General features: G+C 42.9%; 1 protein-coding gene across 7 annotated transcripts in view; it reads right to left on the reverse strand.

Annotated features, from left to right (window-relative positions):
* The window catches only part of SPECC1 (sperm antigen with calponin homology and coiled-coil domains 1), a 271,543-nt gene that overhangs the window by 174,041 nt on the left and 82,216 nt on the right, over positions 1–15,286 (reverse strand). For all 7 annotated transcript variants that reach the window (XM_034647245.1, XM_011227029.3, XM_034647242.1 and 4 more), the window contains exon 3: positions 11,864–11,999. In XM_034647245.1, coding sequence (XP_034503136.1) covers positions 11,864–11,999 — 136 coding nt within the window. The remainder of the gene's footprint in view (positions 1–11,863; positions 12,000–15,286) is intronic.

Consider the following 15,286-nt stretch of genomic DNA (forward strand, 5'->3'; position numbering starts at 1 on the left):
TTACTAGGATATTTCATTACTGATCAGAACATGAGGAATAAATAGGAATAAATGAATTTGTACTCTTGCTCCAGGCCTTGCAAAGGCCGGGCTGTGCCTGACCAGCCCACTCTTCTCTCTTAGGACAGGCCAGCACTCTTGCAGGTGAAAAAACTGTTTATAGCGATCTGAGCCCAGAAGCTAACTCTACTTAACAACACGAAAACAGTCTTTACACAATGTTACCGTATGCTGAGTTTTCTAGGAATGCAACGAACCAGCAAATCGAGGGAAGACAGCCCTTGGTATTGCTCAATTTACCCTGAGTTGTCTGCATTTTAGAAAGTCATCCGTGTCAACAGCGTGCGGGTGTTTGAACCCTGGACGCTGAGCCCCACCCTGACTCAGACCTGTTTATAGGCACTCAGCCTCGGGCATTTACACATTGAAACAACGTGATACTTGGTTAGAACTTCTTTTCCTTTTATTTCTCCTGTACGATAAAGATAGGGCACGATACTGATTTCCCCCCAGTAATGTATATAGGTAAATTATACTATCAGTGGATTTCATATCAGGATGTTGAAGGCTGCATTATACAATATTCGTTATTGATTAAAAAAAAGGGGGGGGGGAAGCAGAACCACCCCGGGGAACCTCGCAAGGCGGACTTTCAGAACAAGGCCATGACCAGCCAGCAGCAGGAACAGCGGCGCCAGCGCAGGGGGGAAGATGGCGCCACCTTCTGGCAGACACCAAAACAACAACGCAACACCAAAACAAAAAACAGAAGGAAAAAAAATGGGAAAACGTACTTCAGGCTCCAGTGCCCTGCCCACTCTCACCCTGGCCGACTCAAAACGTTTCTCCTTCTTCCTTCAACTGGGCATAAAAGACAGGACCTTACACCTCAATGGTATCCTCACAATGGAATCCCTTTTCGTTTCCGATTCTGGGCAAACACAGACTTCCCTCTGTAAGGGATGAATCTAGAAAAATCACTAGATGTATATGGGAAATTTTGGAAGTTCATAAAGGGGGAACCACCCGAGAAATGCAGGAGAAATGTACCTGTGAAACAAAGTTATTGGAAGAAATAGGAAATTTTAGAAAATCTCTAATTTGCATCCCCAGTGAAATTCAAGGAGCTTTTATAGCTTTGAAGCTAGAGCAAAAGGGATGAAGAAGAGACAATTTGAGGTCAGGGAAATTAGGCTAAAGATTAAAAACACAGTAGCTGAAGTACAGAAAGGCAAAGTAAAGCATACTAGGTGGTAAACTGTAAGAAACAGGAAGACTGGGGCACCTGGGTTAAGACTCTGACTCTTGGTTTCAGCTCAGGTCATGATATCAGGGTCCTGGGATCCAGCCCCATTTCAGGCTCCACGCTCAGCACAGAGTCTGCTTGAAATTCTCTCTCCCTCTGCCCTTCCTGCTTATGTGCTCTCTCTCTCTAATAAATAAATAAATCAATCTCAGGAAGAAAAGAAATCGGAAGATGAGTGAAAGTCTTCAAAAGAATCAAAGATAATATATGATGTGGAAGACATACCCAGAAGACCAAATATACACATATGTGAATCTCCTGAGGGAAGTACAGACTGAAAAGAAAAGCAATAATCAAAGTAATAACAGACCGCCTAGAGGACATTTAATCAATCCGTCCCCAATCCTATTAACAGCTCTGAGCAAAATAGGAAGGAGAGAACTGAACATGCAAACATCATCTCAAGCAAACTTTCTGCATACTATTTAATGGCAAAGGCAGTCACAGTAAAATGAGAACAAGGACATTGCTAGCATTTAATACAACTTGGGTTGCCCACACCACACAGCAGAAATCAGAAATAAAAGACATAACTACTGGATGTCACTTACCATCAGAGAAATTCACACCAAAACTACAGTGAGGTATCACCACCCACCAGTCAGAGTGCATGAAATCGACAACACAAGAAACAACAGGTGTTGGTGAGGACGTGGAGAAAAAGAACCCTCTTGCACTGTTGTTGGGAATGCAAACTGGTGCAGCCACTGTGGAAAACAGTATGGAGTTTCCTTAAAAAGTGAAAAATAGAACTACCCTATGATCCAGGAATCGTACTGGGTATTTACTCAAAAAACATGAAGACTCTAATTCAAAAGGATACAGGCACCCCTATGTTTATAGCAGCATTATCTACAATAGCCAAATTATGGAAGCGGCCCATGTGTCCACTGATAGATGAATGCATAAAGAAAATGTGGTATGTATATATATATATGTATATATATATATATATATATGGAATATTACTCAGCCATAAGAAAGAAGGAAATCTTGCCATTTGCAATGACATGGGTGGAGCTAGAGAGTAGAATGCTAAGTGAAATAAGTCAGAGAAAGACAAATGCCATACGATTTCACTCATATGGGGAAAATTTAAGAAATGAAAGAAATAAACAAAGGGAGAAAAAAGAGAGAAAGAGGAAAACCAAGAAAGAGACTCTTAACTCTTGAGAACAAACTGGTTGTCACCAGAGGGGAGGTGGGTGGGAGGATGGATGAAATAGGTGATGGAGATTAACAGCACACTTATCACAATGAGCACTGGGCCATGTATAGAGTTGTTGAATTACCTATTATACATCTCAAACTAAATAACACTGTACGTTAACTACACTGGAATTAAAATGAAAGACTTGACAACGATGAAAAAGTCACAATTACTGGAATGGAGGAGACAAAAAACATTGTTATCTGCAGCTGATATAATCACCCACTTGGAAAACACATGAGAATCAATGGGAAACCATTCATTGAAGGAAACCACGAGCACCAGTAAGGGAGGGAGGGAGTTTTAAAGATTAAATATTAGGGAAGTATCTACTTAAAAAATACAATGAGGGGGCCTGGGTGGCTCAGTTGGTTAAACGCCTGACTCTTGGTTTCGGCTCAGGTCACCATCTCAGGGTTGTGAGTTCGAGCCCCACATCGGGCTCCATGCTCAGTGGGGAGTCTGCTTGAGGATTCTCTCTCTCTCTCTCTCTCTCCATCTTCCCCCCCCCACTCCCATGCACGTTCTTTCTCTCTCTCTCTCTTTCTCTCTCTCTCTTAAATAAATAAATAAGTCTTAAAAAAAAATACGAGTGCTCATGTCAGCAGCACACATTCTAAAATTGGAATGACACAGAGGTTAGTATGGAAGATGACACACAAATTTATGAAGCCTTCCATATTTTATTTTATTTATTTATTTTTTAAAGATTTTATTTATTTATTTGACAGAGAGAGACAGCCAGCGAGAGAGGGAACACAAGCAGGGGGAGTGGGAGAGGAAGAAGCAGGCTCCCAGTAGAGGAGCCTGACGTGGGGCTCCATCCCAGGACTCCAGGATCATACCCTGAGCCGAAGGCAGACGCTTAACGACTGTGTAACCCAGGCGCCCCAGCATTCCGTATTTTAAAAAATGACTGGCGGCGGGGGTGCCTGGCTGGCACAGTCGATAGAGCATACGACTCCTGATCTTGGGATCGTGGGTTCAAGCCCCCGGTTAGGCCTAGAGCTCACTTAAAAAAAAAGACTAAGGAATCCCATCCGCATAGTAATAAAAGTATAAAACCTAGACATAAAGTCAACACTGAGAGGAGGAAAAGAAGGAGGGGAAGAAGAAGACCAAACTTTACTGAAAGACAAAAAGGGAAACTCAGAAAAATGGAGAGATGGCCACATTTCTGAATGGAAAGACTATAAAAATGCCAATAGTCTTGGGGGAGAGGCAGGGAGAGCTCCTACCTCTGTGAACCACAGTCCAAGTAGGACCCAGAACACTGGGGCAAAGCCCAAACCAGCTTTCCACCTTTGCATTTCTGTGCAAAGTCAGAGAAAAACCCTGGCCCCGCTCCAAAGCCCTGACTGACCACACACTCCCGGGACATGCAGGGCCAGGGAACCACTGCAGGGTACCATCAAGCTAAGAATCCAGGACTTTACTGACATGAGTACCAAGTTCAAAACCTTCTCACACCGTGGGGTTACCCCAGGCACTGCCAGAAGTTAAAACTCATTCCTGGTCCCTCGATGATGGGGGGATAAAGAGAATGCGGTCCTTACATCTTATAGAACATGACTCAGCCTTTAGAAGGAAGGAGAGTTTACGCTGGGTACAACATGCATGAACCAGAGTAGAATGGTGGCTGTGGGGTGCTGGGCAGAGGGGGGATGGGAGCTGATGAGCAGTGGGTGCAGGGTTCCAGAAATCCACCCTACAACATCATGCCTCCAGTGAACAATACTGGGTTGCATGCTGGAAGATTTGTTAAGGTGGTCCATCGCATGTCAAGTGTTCTTACCACAATAAGAAAGGAATTAAATGTAGAAAAAGACAGAAGAAAAATGAAAATTCTGAATCTAAAATGGTAATTTTTTTTTACCACAAAATGTATTCATCACTAAATGATCCATGTAATATTATGAAGAAAAAAAAAAGAAAGAGAAAACCTCATTCCTGGCAGTCTGATTTTTGGGCTCTCATCCCCAAATGGATGCAGTGCCCTCTCCTCTGCCCTCAACAACCTCGGGGCCCTCGAGAACTGGCGACCGGAATCAGCACACCCCTCATTCTGAGCCTCCTTTCTGAATGTCCCATCACTTCCGAGGCTGGATAACTCCCACAGCTTCCTTTTCCAGCCAGTCTGTTCCTTTTCTCACATTTCCGGAGTCCGTGGGCCAGGCACTGGTGTGGGTGTCCTTGCCACCCCCAACTGTGACTTTGCAACGGTCTCTCCTCCGCCCTGTGAAAGGCACCCCTCTGTTTCTGAAGTTCACGCTGTGAGACCCGGCACCCTCTTTCCTCCCCTTGTCATCCACTGACCGCCGCCCCCCCCCAATCTCTCAAGTCTTCCACATCCCGGCTCATGAAGCGCCCCCCCCAACCCCATGCCAGGGACTGACCCACCCACCCTCTGGCCTCTCAGTCCCGAGACCTCCCACATCCTCCTATCTCTACTCACGTGCCAGCAAGCCAACCCATGCCCTAATCTCTCTGACCTTTAAAATGGCAAAGATGGTGATGTCCTGGGTCCTAGGGTTATTGTAAAGACTAAAGGAGATAATATGTACCAAGGACTTAGAACAGTGGTTAGCAAACAGTGTGCAAAGAATGTCAGCAATTGGTAGTGATTCCATTAATAGACGGAGATGATGGGCAAGAAAACAAGTCTTCCCACCCCCTGGCAAACGACGTGGCAGAGGAAAGAATTCGGACTGTGTGTGAGTTTGGGAACACTGCCAAACCCACGTGAGCCCATTTCTTCGCATGTAATGTGGCAATAGGAATACCTACCTTCTGAGTTAGAGGGGTTAGTGCCTTCCCACGTCAAAGAGGACAAGCGTCTTAGGTTGGAGCCTAAGGTATGCTGGGTCTGATGCAGGTAACGGGGCAAGGGCTGGGCACGTGGGCGGGCGAGGACAACGATGCCTTTTTGGACGTGAGCCTGCTTTGATGCTGGCCTCACGGCTGCTGTGTCCTCTGAGATGTCTGAGATTCCGGGAGCATGAACACAGAGCTTGGCCAAGGTGCAGCTGGCACTGAACGCTCCCTTTACTTAACTTTGAGAAAACACTGAGATCAGTTTAAAATAATGACATTCTTTTCATTCCCACGTGTGCTATGTATAGAATCGTCTAAATGAACACTTTTGTGTAGCGCCAGTTTTTATAATGTTCGTCGTGTGGCTCCAGGAACCTCCTTCTGGCCAAGTGCTGCCTCCAGGAGGGACTGGTGTTCAATGCCATCCCTTGGGCACCCATCGGATCTCATCTCACTAGCCCCACAGGTCCTGTCAGCAGTAATCTGACCCTCCATCTACCTCAAACCCACTGGGAGAATCAGTAATCCCTACTTGGAGGTATAAAACCCAAAGGATCCGGAGCAAGGACTCAGATGTTTGCATACCGGTGTTCGTAGTAAAATTCTTCACAGTATCCACAGGGTAAAAATGACACAGGTGTCCATTGATGGATGAACGGATAAACAAAATGGGATGTATGCATACAAAGTAATAGTCTTCGGCATTAAAAAAGGAAGGGAATTCAGGGATGCCTTGGAGGCTAAGTTGGTTAAGTGACTGCCTTCGGTTTAGGTCATAATCCCAGGATCAAGCCCCAAGTCAGGCTCCCTGCTCAGCCTAAAGTCCGCTTTTCCCTCTCCCTCTGCCTCTCCCGACCCCCCACCCCCGCCGTTCAAGCTCTCTCTCTCTCTCAAATAAATCAATAAAATCGTCGTTAAAAAGAAAAAAAGAACCCATCAGGGGAGTTTAGAGCTGTTGACTCTACCCTCCAAAATATAGCCAGAAACTGACTGCTGCTCCCAGCCCCATGGCTACCACCCAGCCCAGGCCACCTCCTTGCCAGCCTCTGGTCTGGCCTCCCACCCCATTCACCCACGCTCAGCAAGCAGCCAAGGACTCCCTTCAGAATGCGGTCCGATCATGTCACGCTTCTGTTCCTTGGCCTTCCTGCCCTGGTCTCCCACTGCTGTCCTCCTCTCTCCTGGGGCTGCAGCCACATAGTCTGTCACTGTTCTTGGACAGGTCACCCCTTTCTACCCGGCTGACTTCCTCACCTCTTCCTCATCCTGTCTAATGTGGCTCCATGAACACAGGAGCCTGTCCTGTTCACTGACGATTCCTTTTTCCTAGAACAGTGCTGGGCACATAGTAGGCACTCCAAAATATTTGTTGAATTAATGAATCAGTAAAAGGAGGGCTGTTTCTCAAGTCTGGTAGTTACAGGGTTCCTGAGGACCCTGGGCTCAGAGCAGAAGGGCACAGCGGACTTTTGACAAGGCTGCCACCTAGTGGCTGGATTTCTTTGTAGTTCTGTGGGCGCTCTCACAACAGTTCCTGGGAGCCTGAGAGGAGACCTTGATGGTAAGCAGGGAGGGCAGCTGTCTACACACAAGGGAACCACTCCACTCTCAACTCTACTCCTATAAGGTAAGACGAGATATACACAAAGGGCACCTTAGGGAGAAAAGGAAGAAGAACGTATCTGGGCTGTAACATAGGTAGGTTGACAATAGAGATCTAGAAAATCAGTAGGAGTGGATGTTGGCTGTGGAAGCACCAGGTGTGCATGGGAATTACAAGGTCAAATTCATATGGCCTTTCTTTCATTTTTTTTCTTTATGGCTCAACGTACAGACAACTGATGGAAGTCCAGTAAGGTCTGGCATCCAACGGAGCTGCCATTTCTAAAACACTAAATCATTCCCATCTTTGTCTCCATGGTATTGAGATTTAAAAACCTGCACTTTTACTAGTAGGAGCACTTCCGTTTCCCTGTTTCTCATGTGTGTTAAAAAAAAAAAAAGAAAAAGAAAAGACAAAAATGTGATCCTGTATTCAAATGACCACCTCACGCTCCTGGACTGCTGCAGGGGTGGGAGCACCTACAGCCCAGAAGGACCGGCTGAGGGACCTCATCCCCGAGTGGCCCCACAGCCAGCTCACGGGCGGGTGCTTGGGTCTGGATTCACCGTGGATGAGGCAGTCTGGGGACACATGACAAATGCACAAGACGCCAGCTACCCAAAAGCTGATTAAGAAATTGTCAATGGGGCACCTGGGTGGCGCAGTCGTTAAGTCTGCCTTCAGCTCAGGGCGTGATCCCAGCGTTATGGGATCGAGCCCCACGTCAGGCACCTCTGCTATGAGCCTGCTTCTTCCTCTCCCACTCCCCCTGCTTGTATTCCCTCTCTTGCTGGCTATCTCTATCTCTGTTAAATAAATAAATAAATAATCTTTAAAAAAAAAAAAAGAAATTGTCAAGGACTGCCTACATTCAAAAATAAATTTCCAGAGACAAAACATAATTTTCAAATTCAACACTATTAATTCAAAGGACATAATTTCATTGGAATAAAGTAGGGGGCAAACAGAATTCGAATGGCAATACAGGAATAACAGTTGCACCTTGCATTCCGATAGCCCATTACTGTGTACGAGGACAACATACTCAAGGTCTTTGTCTTGTCGACATCACTATGTAGCAGAAACGCAGGTATTCCCTTAATTTCACAAATAAGCGTGCTAATGCCCTCGGGGGTGTGGGAGTGAGCCCACTTTAGGAGCCAGGATTAAACCCAAAGTCTTTCTCTGGAATCCTGAACAAAGGGAGCATATGCTATAATCAAACAGTTAAACAGTTCATCAACAAAATGGTTAATAAACACCCCAAAAGGCAAGTAGAGGAGGAAGATCCAGTTAAGGCAAAAAAAAAAAAAAAAAGTTTAGGTTATGACCTGTATTTTACTGTTTTTCATTTTTAAAGCATAGTATATATATGTTTAAAAAATTCAAACAGTATAGAAGATCTAATATGAGGTCTCTTTCCCCCACCACTTTTCAATTCTGGTAACTCCTCAAAGATAGCCAGTTTTAATCCCTCCAGAAAGAAAGTTATGATTTCAAATATTAAATTAATGCATACTTTCAAAAAATCAAAGCAAATGAGATCATACCATAAGCACCATGTTATCCCCACTTGGAAACGTACGTTGATCTTTCCCTATCAGTACATATAAACTACTGTGTCCATTTTCGGGGCTGTGTACTATTCCACTGGACCAAAATCGCATTACACAACCAGCTCTGTGCTGATACATGCTTAAGTGTTGCCAGTATTTTACTATTATAATAATGCTGTAACTGCCCATATATATTGCCATCCTCTTTCAAGTAAATTAGTAATATTAAATGCTAAGGAGATCCTTGGCAAAAGATTATACATATTTCAAATATAGACAGATATTATCAAACTGTCCTTATACATCAGCTATATGTGAAGTCCTGGCTCCCTGTGCCCTTCATAATACCAGCAATGCCTTTAAATGTTTGCTCATCGATGAGAGGAAATAGTATATCCAATCCTTGTTTTGATCTACATTTCTTTACCTCTATGTGAGACTTTGCATCTTTCCAGTGCCTATCTTTATTTTTTAATGTGAACTAGCCATTTTTCTACTGTATTATTTTTCTTTTTCTTATTGATTTATATAAGCTCTGGGTAAATATACCTTTTGTTACCTGTATCGCAAATAACTTCCGTTTTTTACAAAGCAGTTTTTTTATATTTACGTGATTGTTTTCGTCTTTTCTTATATGGCTGCTGTGTTTGTTCCTACTTGGAAAGGCCCTTCCAAGGCCGAGCCTACAAACTGACTCTGAGGTTTTCTCTTTGCATGTTCATGGTTTCACTTTTTAAGATTGAAATCTTTAATCCGCTTGGAATTTATTTTGATGAAAGGAATGAGATCAGAATCCAGCTTTATTTTTTCCTGAAGACCCAATTAGTCATTATTTTTCCAATGAATTACCTAGCTTGATATAAAATGCTGCTTTTATCCCATCTTATATCTATATCTATATCTATATCTATATCTATATCTATCTATAGATAGATAGATAGATTACCCTAAGTATAATCTGGACTTTCTCCATTGTTCCACTGAATTGTACATCTATTATCCAGTTCTAAGATGCTTAAACTTAGTCCCTTGATTACTGCGTTTTAGAAATTTCCTGGTTATTCTAGAATATTTAGTGCTCTAGATCAGGGCTTATCAAGAGGCACTATTAACATTCAGGGCTGGATAATTCTTTATTGTGGGGGCTGTCCTATGTGTTGTAGGATGTTAGCAGCATCCCTGACCTCTACCCACTAGATGTCAGTAGCATCCCCCTAATTATGACAAAAATGTTTGCAGACATTGCCAGGTGTTCCTTGGGTTAGGGTGAGGGACAAAAGGCCCCCATTGAGAACCACCGTTTTAGATAAACCTAGTATCATTTTACCAGTGTTTGTGCTCCCACTCAATTCCCACTGATACCTTCATTGGGATGAAAATGAATTCATAGAATAATTTAGACAATGTTATTATATTTAAGATATTATACTTACTAATTCAATCTATTATATTCGAACTTCCTATTCAAGAACCATGTATATCCTTCAAGTTATTGAAGTCTTTTATGTCCTTCAAAAGAGTTTTAAGATTAAAAAATATATATATAGGCTCTTGTAATATTAAGTTTATTCCTAGGTATTTTACCTTTTCATTCCTTTATAAATGGGATCATTTCTTGTGTTATTAACTCTTCTAACCAGTCGCTGATAAGAAAGCTATTTATATTTGCTATTCTATAACCAATCACATGCTCAACTCCTATTTTATCTAATAGATTTGCAGGACATTCTAAGTTTTTTCTAATACAATTTTCAGGAAATTCTAAGCGTTTTTCTAAGCGTACAATGTTATCCTCTGCAGAAAATCATCATTTTGTTTCCTCATTTCCAATATTTCAGTAGCTAGAGCCCTTCTGTCTCACTGCCTTGGTTAATTCTTGCAGAAAAATTGAGATGACAGTGGTAATGATGGCCAATCTTGAATCATTCTTGACTTTAATGGGAATACTTCCAGGATTTCACCCTTGAGGACAGTTCTGGCTTTGGCTTGAAATACATACATCTTAATCCCACTAGAGAAGTATCCCTGCATTTATAGCATACCAGAAGTTTGTTTTTAAATCAGAAAGATTGCTAATTTTGACAAACATTTCTTTCATTTCTAGGGAGATGACCAATGATTCTCCTTTGGTCTATTAATGTTGTAAAATAGATTATATTCCTAAATTCCCAAATACTAACACATTCTTGGAGAGCATAAGTCCACTTGGTTGCTATCTACACTGTTATTCTTTTAATTTCTTGTTGAATTCTACTTGCTAATATCTCGATCCCACATTTTTACATCGATATTTGAGAGTGAGAGGATTCTGTCCCTTTTTTTAGTGGTGCCTGTTAACTTTTGGAATTAACTTTTGGAATTAATGTTTAGGCTGGCATGATAAAAAGAAGTTGTACTTTCATTTGTTATATTTGTAAAACCAAATGTCTGTATTTAGTACAAAACCAGTCCTTAAAATAGTATAACTATTCTATAGAAATATGAGGCCCTCACATCCAAAAAAAAAAAAAAGTCATATGTACTCTTCATAGATTCAACTTTTTGAAAAATGAGTAAATTAAAATATACCTTTGAAAGCTAATCTGGATTGTGGTATTTTATGCAGATTGTAAAAATCGTAAGTATACTATGGTTCGACCTCCATTATAAATTAATAATGACATGTATCAGCTATTTTCTCATCTTAGACAATTTAGCAATGCATGGAGATCTGCGTTATAACAGCTGGACCATGGAAATCTTAGCTCTCTTATATATGTATGCCCAAAGAAAATGAAATACATTCCTGATGCTTCCCATGCTCTGAACTCAAATATAATGGTTAAAAAACCTTTTTTCTGATTCTCAGAAAACCAGTGAAACAGAAAGTTCTCGGGTTCCCATGGCCACCACTACCTAAGTGACTCAGAGGGTTTTTCCAGTTTTCCAGAGGATCCAGGAAGGATGTCGTACACCCACGTCTGCGAAAGGCCTACAGGGCTCATTCGCTCATCTAACACACTTCACACCAAGATGACCCCAGAACGTACACCGCCTTTCACACACATGTGGTGACAGATGGGACAGCTGGAGGGACAGAGGGAGCCCCAGTCCTCCTCATTACCTTTTGTTTCTTGTCTGTCTCCTGGCTAGATGTAAACTCCCTGTTGCGGGGGGTGGACGTTGTGGCCTAAACCCTGTCCTGGCCCAGAGCGAGGGCCAGTAATACACACTTGATGAATGGACGGATGGACGGATGCAGGAATCATGGAAGGTTTTTCATGCGGTCAAGATGAACAGCCTGCTTAGGGCCCTCCTGCCTGGGAACCTCCTGCCTGAGTCCTTCCCACCTGGGGTCTTCCCACCTGGGGTCTTCCCACCTGGGTCCTTCCTACCTGGGTTGCTCCTCAGGCGACTCTCAGCAAGCTCGGAGATGGCTCCAGCTGTCGAAGTCTTTTTCAGCCTAACGACCCCGGAAGTGGCAGCACTTCCTGGTTTGTTGAGCGTGTCCTCGCTGCTGGCCCTCTTGAGCTAAGAGACGGGTAGAGGGGAAGACAGAGGATGGAAACGTGCATGGTCAGTAAGGAGTGCTGTCAACCCAGAAAGCACCGAGCAAGCGGTCCCGTCTGCCCAGTGGTTAAGAAGCAGTAAGGGCACTTGGAGGCGCACGATCGTGTGCAGAGGAAAAATGCAAACCTAGACAAACCTGTGTCTATCATTCACAGGTCAGAGTAGCATCTTCCGTTACTGTTTCAAAGAATATTATAAGGTTATGAATATTACCCATCATGTCACACTTCAATTAATGAGTTTTTTTTTTTTAAAAACCTTGCTTTCCTGTTTTGTTTTGTTTTGTTTTTAAGGATGGGAGCCGATGAAGAAAGAACTGTGAGGTGCACAAAAAGCAAGATGGGATAATGCACAAAAAATTCAAGGACAACAAAAAAACAGCTTAAAAATACATATCTCAATTACAGAGATGTATGTATGTGTATGTATGTATACATACGTAGATATACACGCGCCTACATATATGAAGGAAGTAGAAGGACAATACCATATGCTCCACGCCAGGCCCTCTGTATATGATCTCACACAGAAAACATGTTCAGAGGGAAGAGAGGAACCTTCTGGAGGCCAGAAGAACACTGCTAATGGAGGACAGAATGAAAGCAGAAGAAACCTCTTCCCTGCCCCAAAATCAGCATAACAAACATTTGTTGAAAGGAACTGAGGTCTAAGAGCGGGGAGCCCCTCAACAAGCTCACGGTTCTGGTCCAGGGAAATTACATTCAGGGTTAATGAGAAACACTGCAAATACATTTTCTCAACCACGGCAAGTCTTCTGAAAAGACTATTTCTGAAGAGGAATAGTACTAGAAGGCTGGAGCCAGGCAGATGCCCGGAGACATCCTGAATAGATCTGACATCTGGAGAAAGCAGCATGAAAAAGCTCCTAAGTCAATGGAGACTTGCCCATCCCACCGGCTGAGAGCCCAAAGGCCCTGCTCCCTCTGCGGCATTGGCTTCGGGGCATTTACTGAAGGTTAGGTGTTTAAAAAGTTGCACACAGGGGCGCCTGGGTGGCACAGAGGTTAAGCGTCTGCCTTCGGCTCAGGGCATGATCCCGGCGTGATGGGATCGAGCCCCACATCAGGCTCCTCCTCTATGAGCCTGCTTCTTCCTCTCCCATTCCCCCTGCTTGTATTCCCTCTCTCGCTGTCTGTCTCTATCTCTGTCAAATAAATAAATAAATAAATCTTTTTAAAAAATAAAATATATTAAAAAAAAAAGTTGCACACAAACAAACGAACTTTCCACTTTTGCATTGCTTAGATTTCAGGGTATTGCTACACATACCCTACAATGGCTTGAAAGAGAAAAAAAACAAAACAAAACCCAAAACCAAGTGTTGGTGAGGTTGGGAAACAACTGGAACTCTCGCGCTCTGCTGGTGGGAGTACCCACTGGTAAGTCGCTTTGTAAAACCATCAGGATCTACTAAATGGAATATTTGCACCTTATGATTCAGCCATCCACTCCTAAGTCTGTACCCAAGAGAAATGACTACATAGGTGCGTCAAAGGAACATTCACGTGGACTTTATTTACAATAGTCCCAGACAGAACAATCCAAATGGTCATCAACAGAAGGGGCACATTAAATAATGATTTAGCATACAATGGAAGTACACAGTAAAAAAAAAAAAAAAAGAATTACTGATGCAGTCATAAATGGATGGATCCCACAGACATGCTAAGTGAGAAAAACTAGACACAAAAGAGTGTATACTTCCTGATTTCATTTATACCAAGTTAAGAACTGGTAAAACTGAATGATGGTGATGGAAGTCAAAAGAGCAGTTACTTCTGGGGGAGTTACTGACTGGGAAGGAACCCTTGGGGGTGCAGAATGTTCTTCTTCTTCTTTTTAAGATTTATTTATTTATTTGAGAGAGAGAGAGAGCATGGGGGGGCAGAGGGAGAGAGAGAATCTCAAGCAGACACCCCACTGAGCACAGAGCCCAATGCAGGACTCGATCCCATGACCCCGAGATCGCGACCTGAGCCGAAGTCAAGAGTCAGCCGCTCAACTGACTGAGACACCCAGGCGCCCCCAGAATGTTCTATACTTTGACTTGGTGGTGGTTATACGGATATAAACACAGGTAAAAATTCAATGAGCTGTAAAGCGAAGCCCAAGATTAATGCACTCCACATACTTTGTTGTAAGTGTGTTTGGCCTCAACAAAAAAGAAAAGGAAAATGAGGGGCGGGTTATAATTCGGTCAAAGCCCTGGTTCCACCCCTGCAAATGCTAGTCTACTTTTTTCCTTTCCTCCCCATTGTTCTTTTAGAAAAATTTTTTACTGTGGTAAAATATACATAACATAAAATTTGCCATTTTAAGTGTACAGTTCGGTGGCATTAAATACAGTCACACCGCTGTGCAGCCATCACCACCACCCACGTCTATTATCCTGAAGTGAGCCTCTACTCATGAAACAGTAACTCTCCCTAGCATACTTTCTAAAAGAAGGAAGGTGGCAAAAGTCTTACTATTTGCCTAGAAATACTGGTCAAGGTCTTTAAGCAAATTATTCATCTTAAAAAAAATAGCTCATATTAAGTGGATGATTTGCATCCACTTCCAGTCACTAGAAGTGAGTGGAACCATATTTTCTGGCCAATAGCACCGACCCCTAGTTTAACGACAGGACTAAACACAGGACTTGGGTCCCGGCGGAAGTGACTCGATTGCCCTTCCTACAGGGACCCCATCACTGTCTCAGAGTAACACGGGTCCCTGCACCCAATTTCTCCAGCCTCTCAAATTATCTGTCGGGTCACTAGTGCAGTATGTGTTTACTACTAAATGACAATAGTTCCCGACGTCAGCAACTTTTTCTCAATTAAAAAAACAAACAAAAAAACCCTATTCGCTCTGCCTAGACGCGTGCCCAGATGTCTTCCTGGGTCCCCCAGAAAAGATTTCGGAAATTCCCTGCACGACACCTCAAATGAAAAAGGAAAATCGTTGCAGTTAAGGGAAATTTCTAACGCAGCAACGCAAATGATGAGCACGTGGTTCTGCCGATTCTATCTGATTCTCTCTCAGATTCTGATTCTCGGACAGAACTGAAATCTGTAAGTCTGATGCAGAGTGTTGAATAATCAAACTCCACAGCAAAGGGCGGGAGAGCGAAGGCTCAGTCTGCAAACCAGAATGGGGGGGAATCCAACAAATGAGAATACAAGAAAAAAAAAAAAAAAAAAAAAAAAAAAAAAAAAAAAAAAAAAAAAAAAAAAAAAAAAAAA

Source organism: Ailuropoda melanoleuca, chromosome 17, assembly GCF_002007445.2.
Source record: "Ailuropoda melanoleuca isolate Jingjing chromosome 17, ASM200744v2, whole genome shotgun sequence".
NCBI lineage: Eukaryota > Metazoa > Chordata > Mammalia > Carnivora > Ursidae > Ailuropoda > Ailuropoda melanoleuca.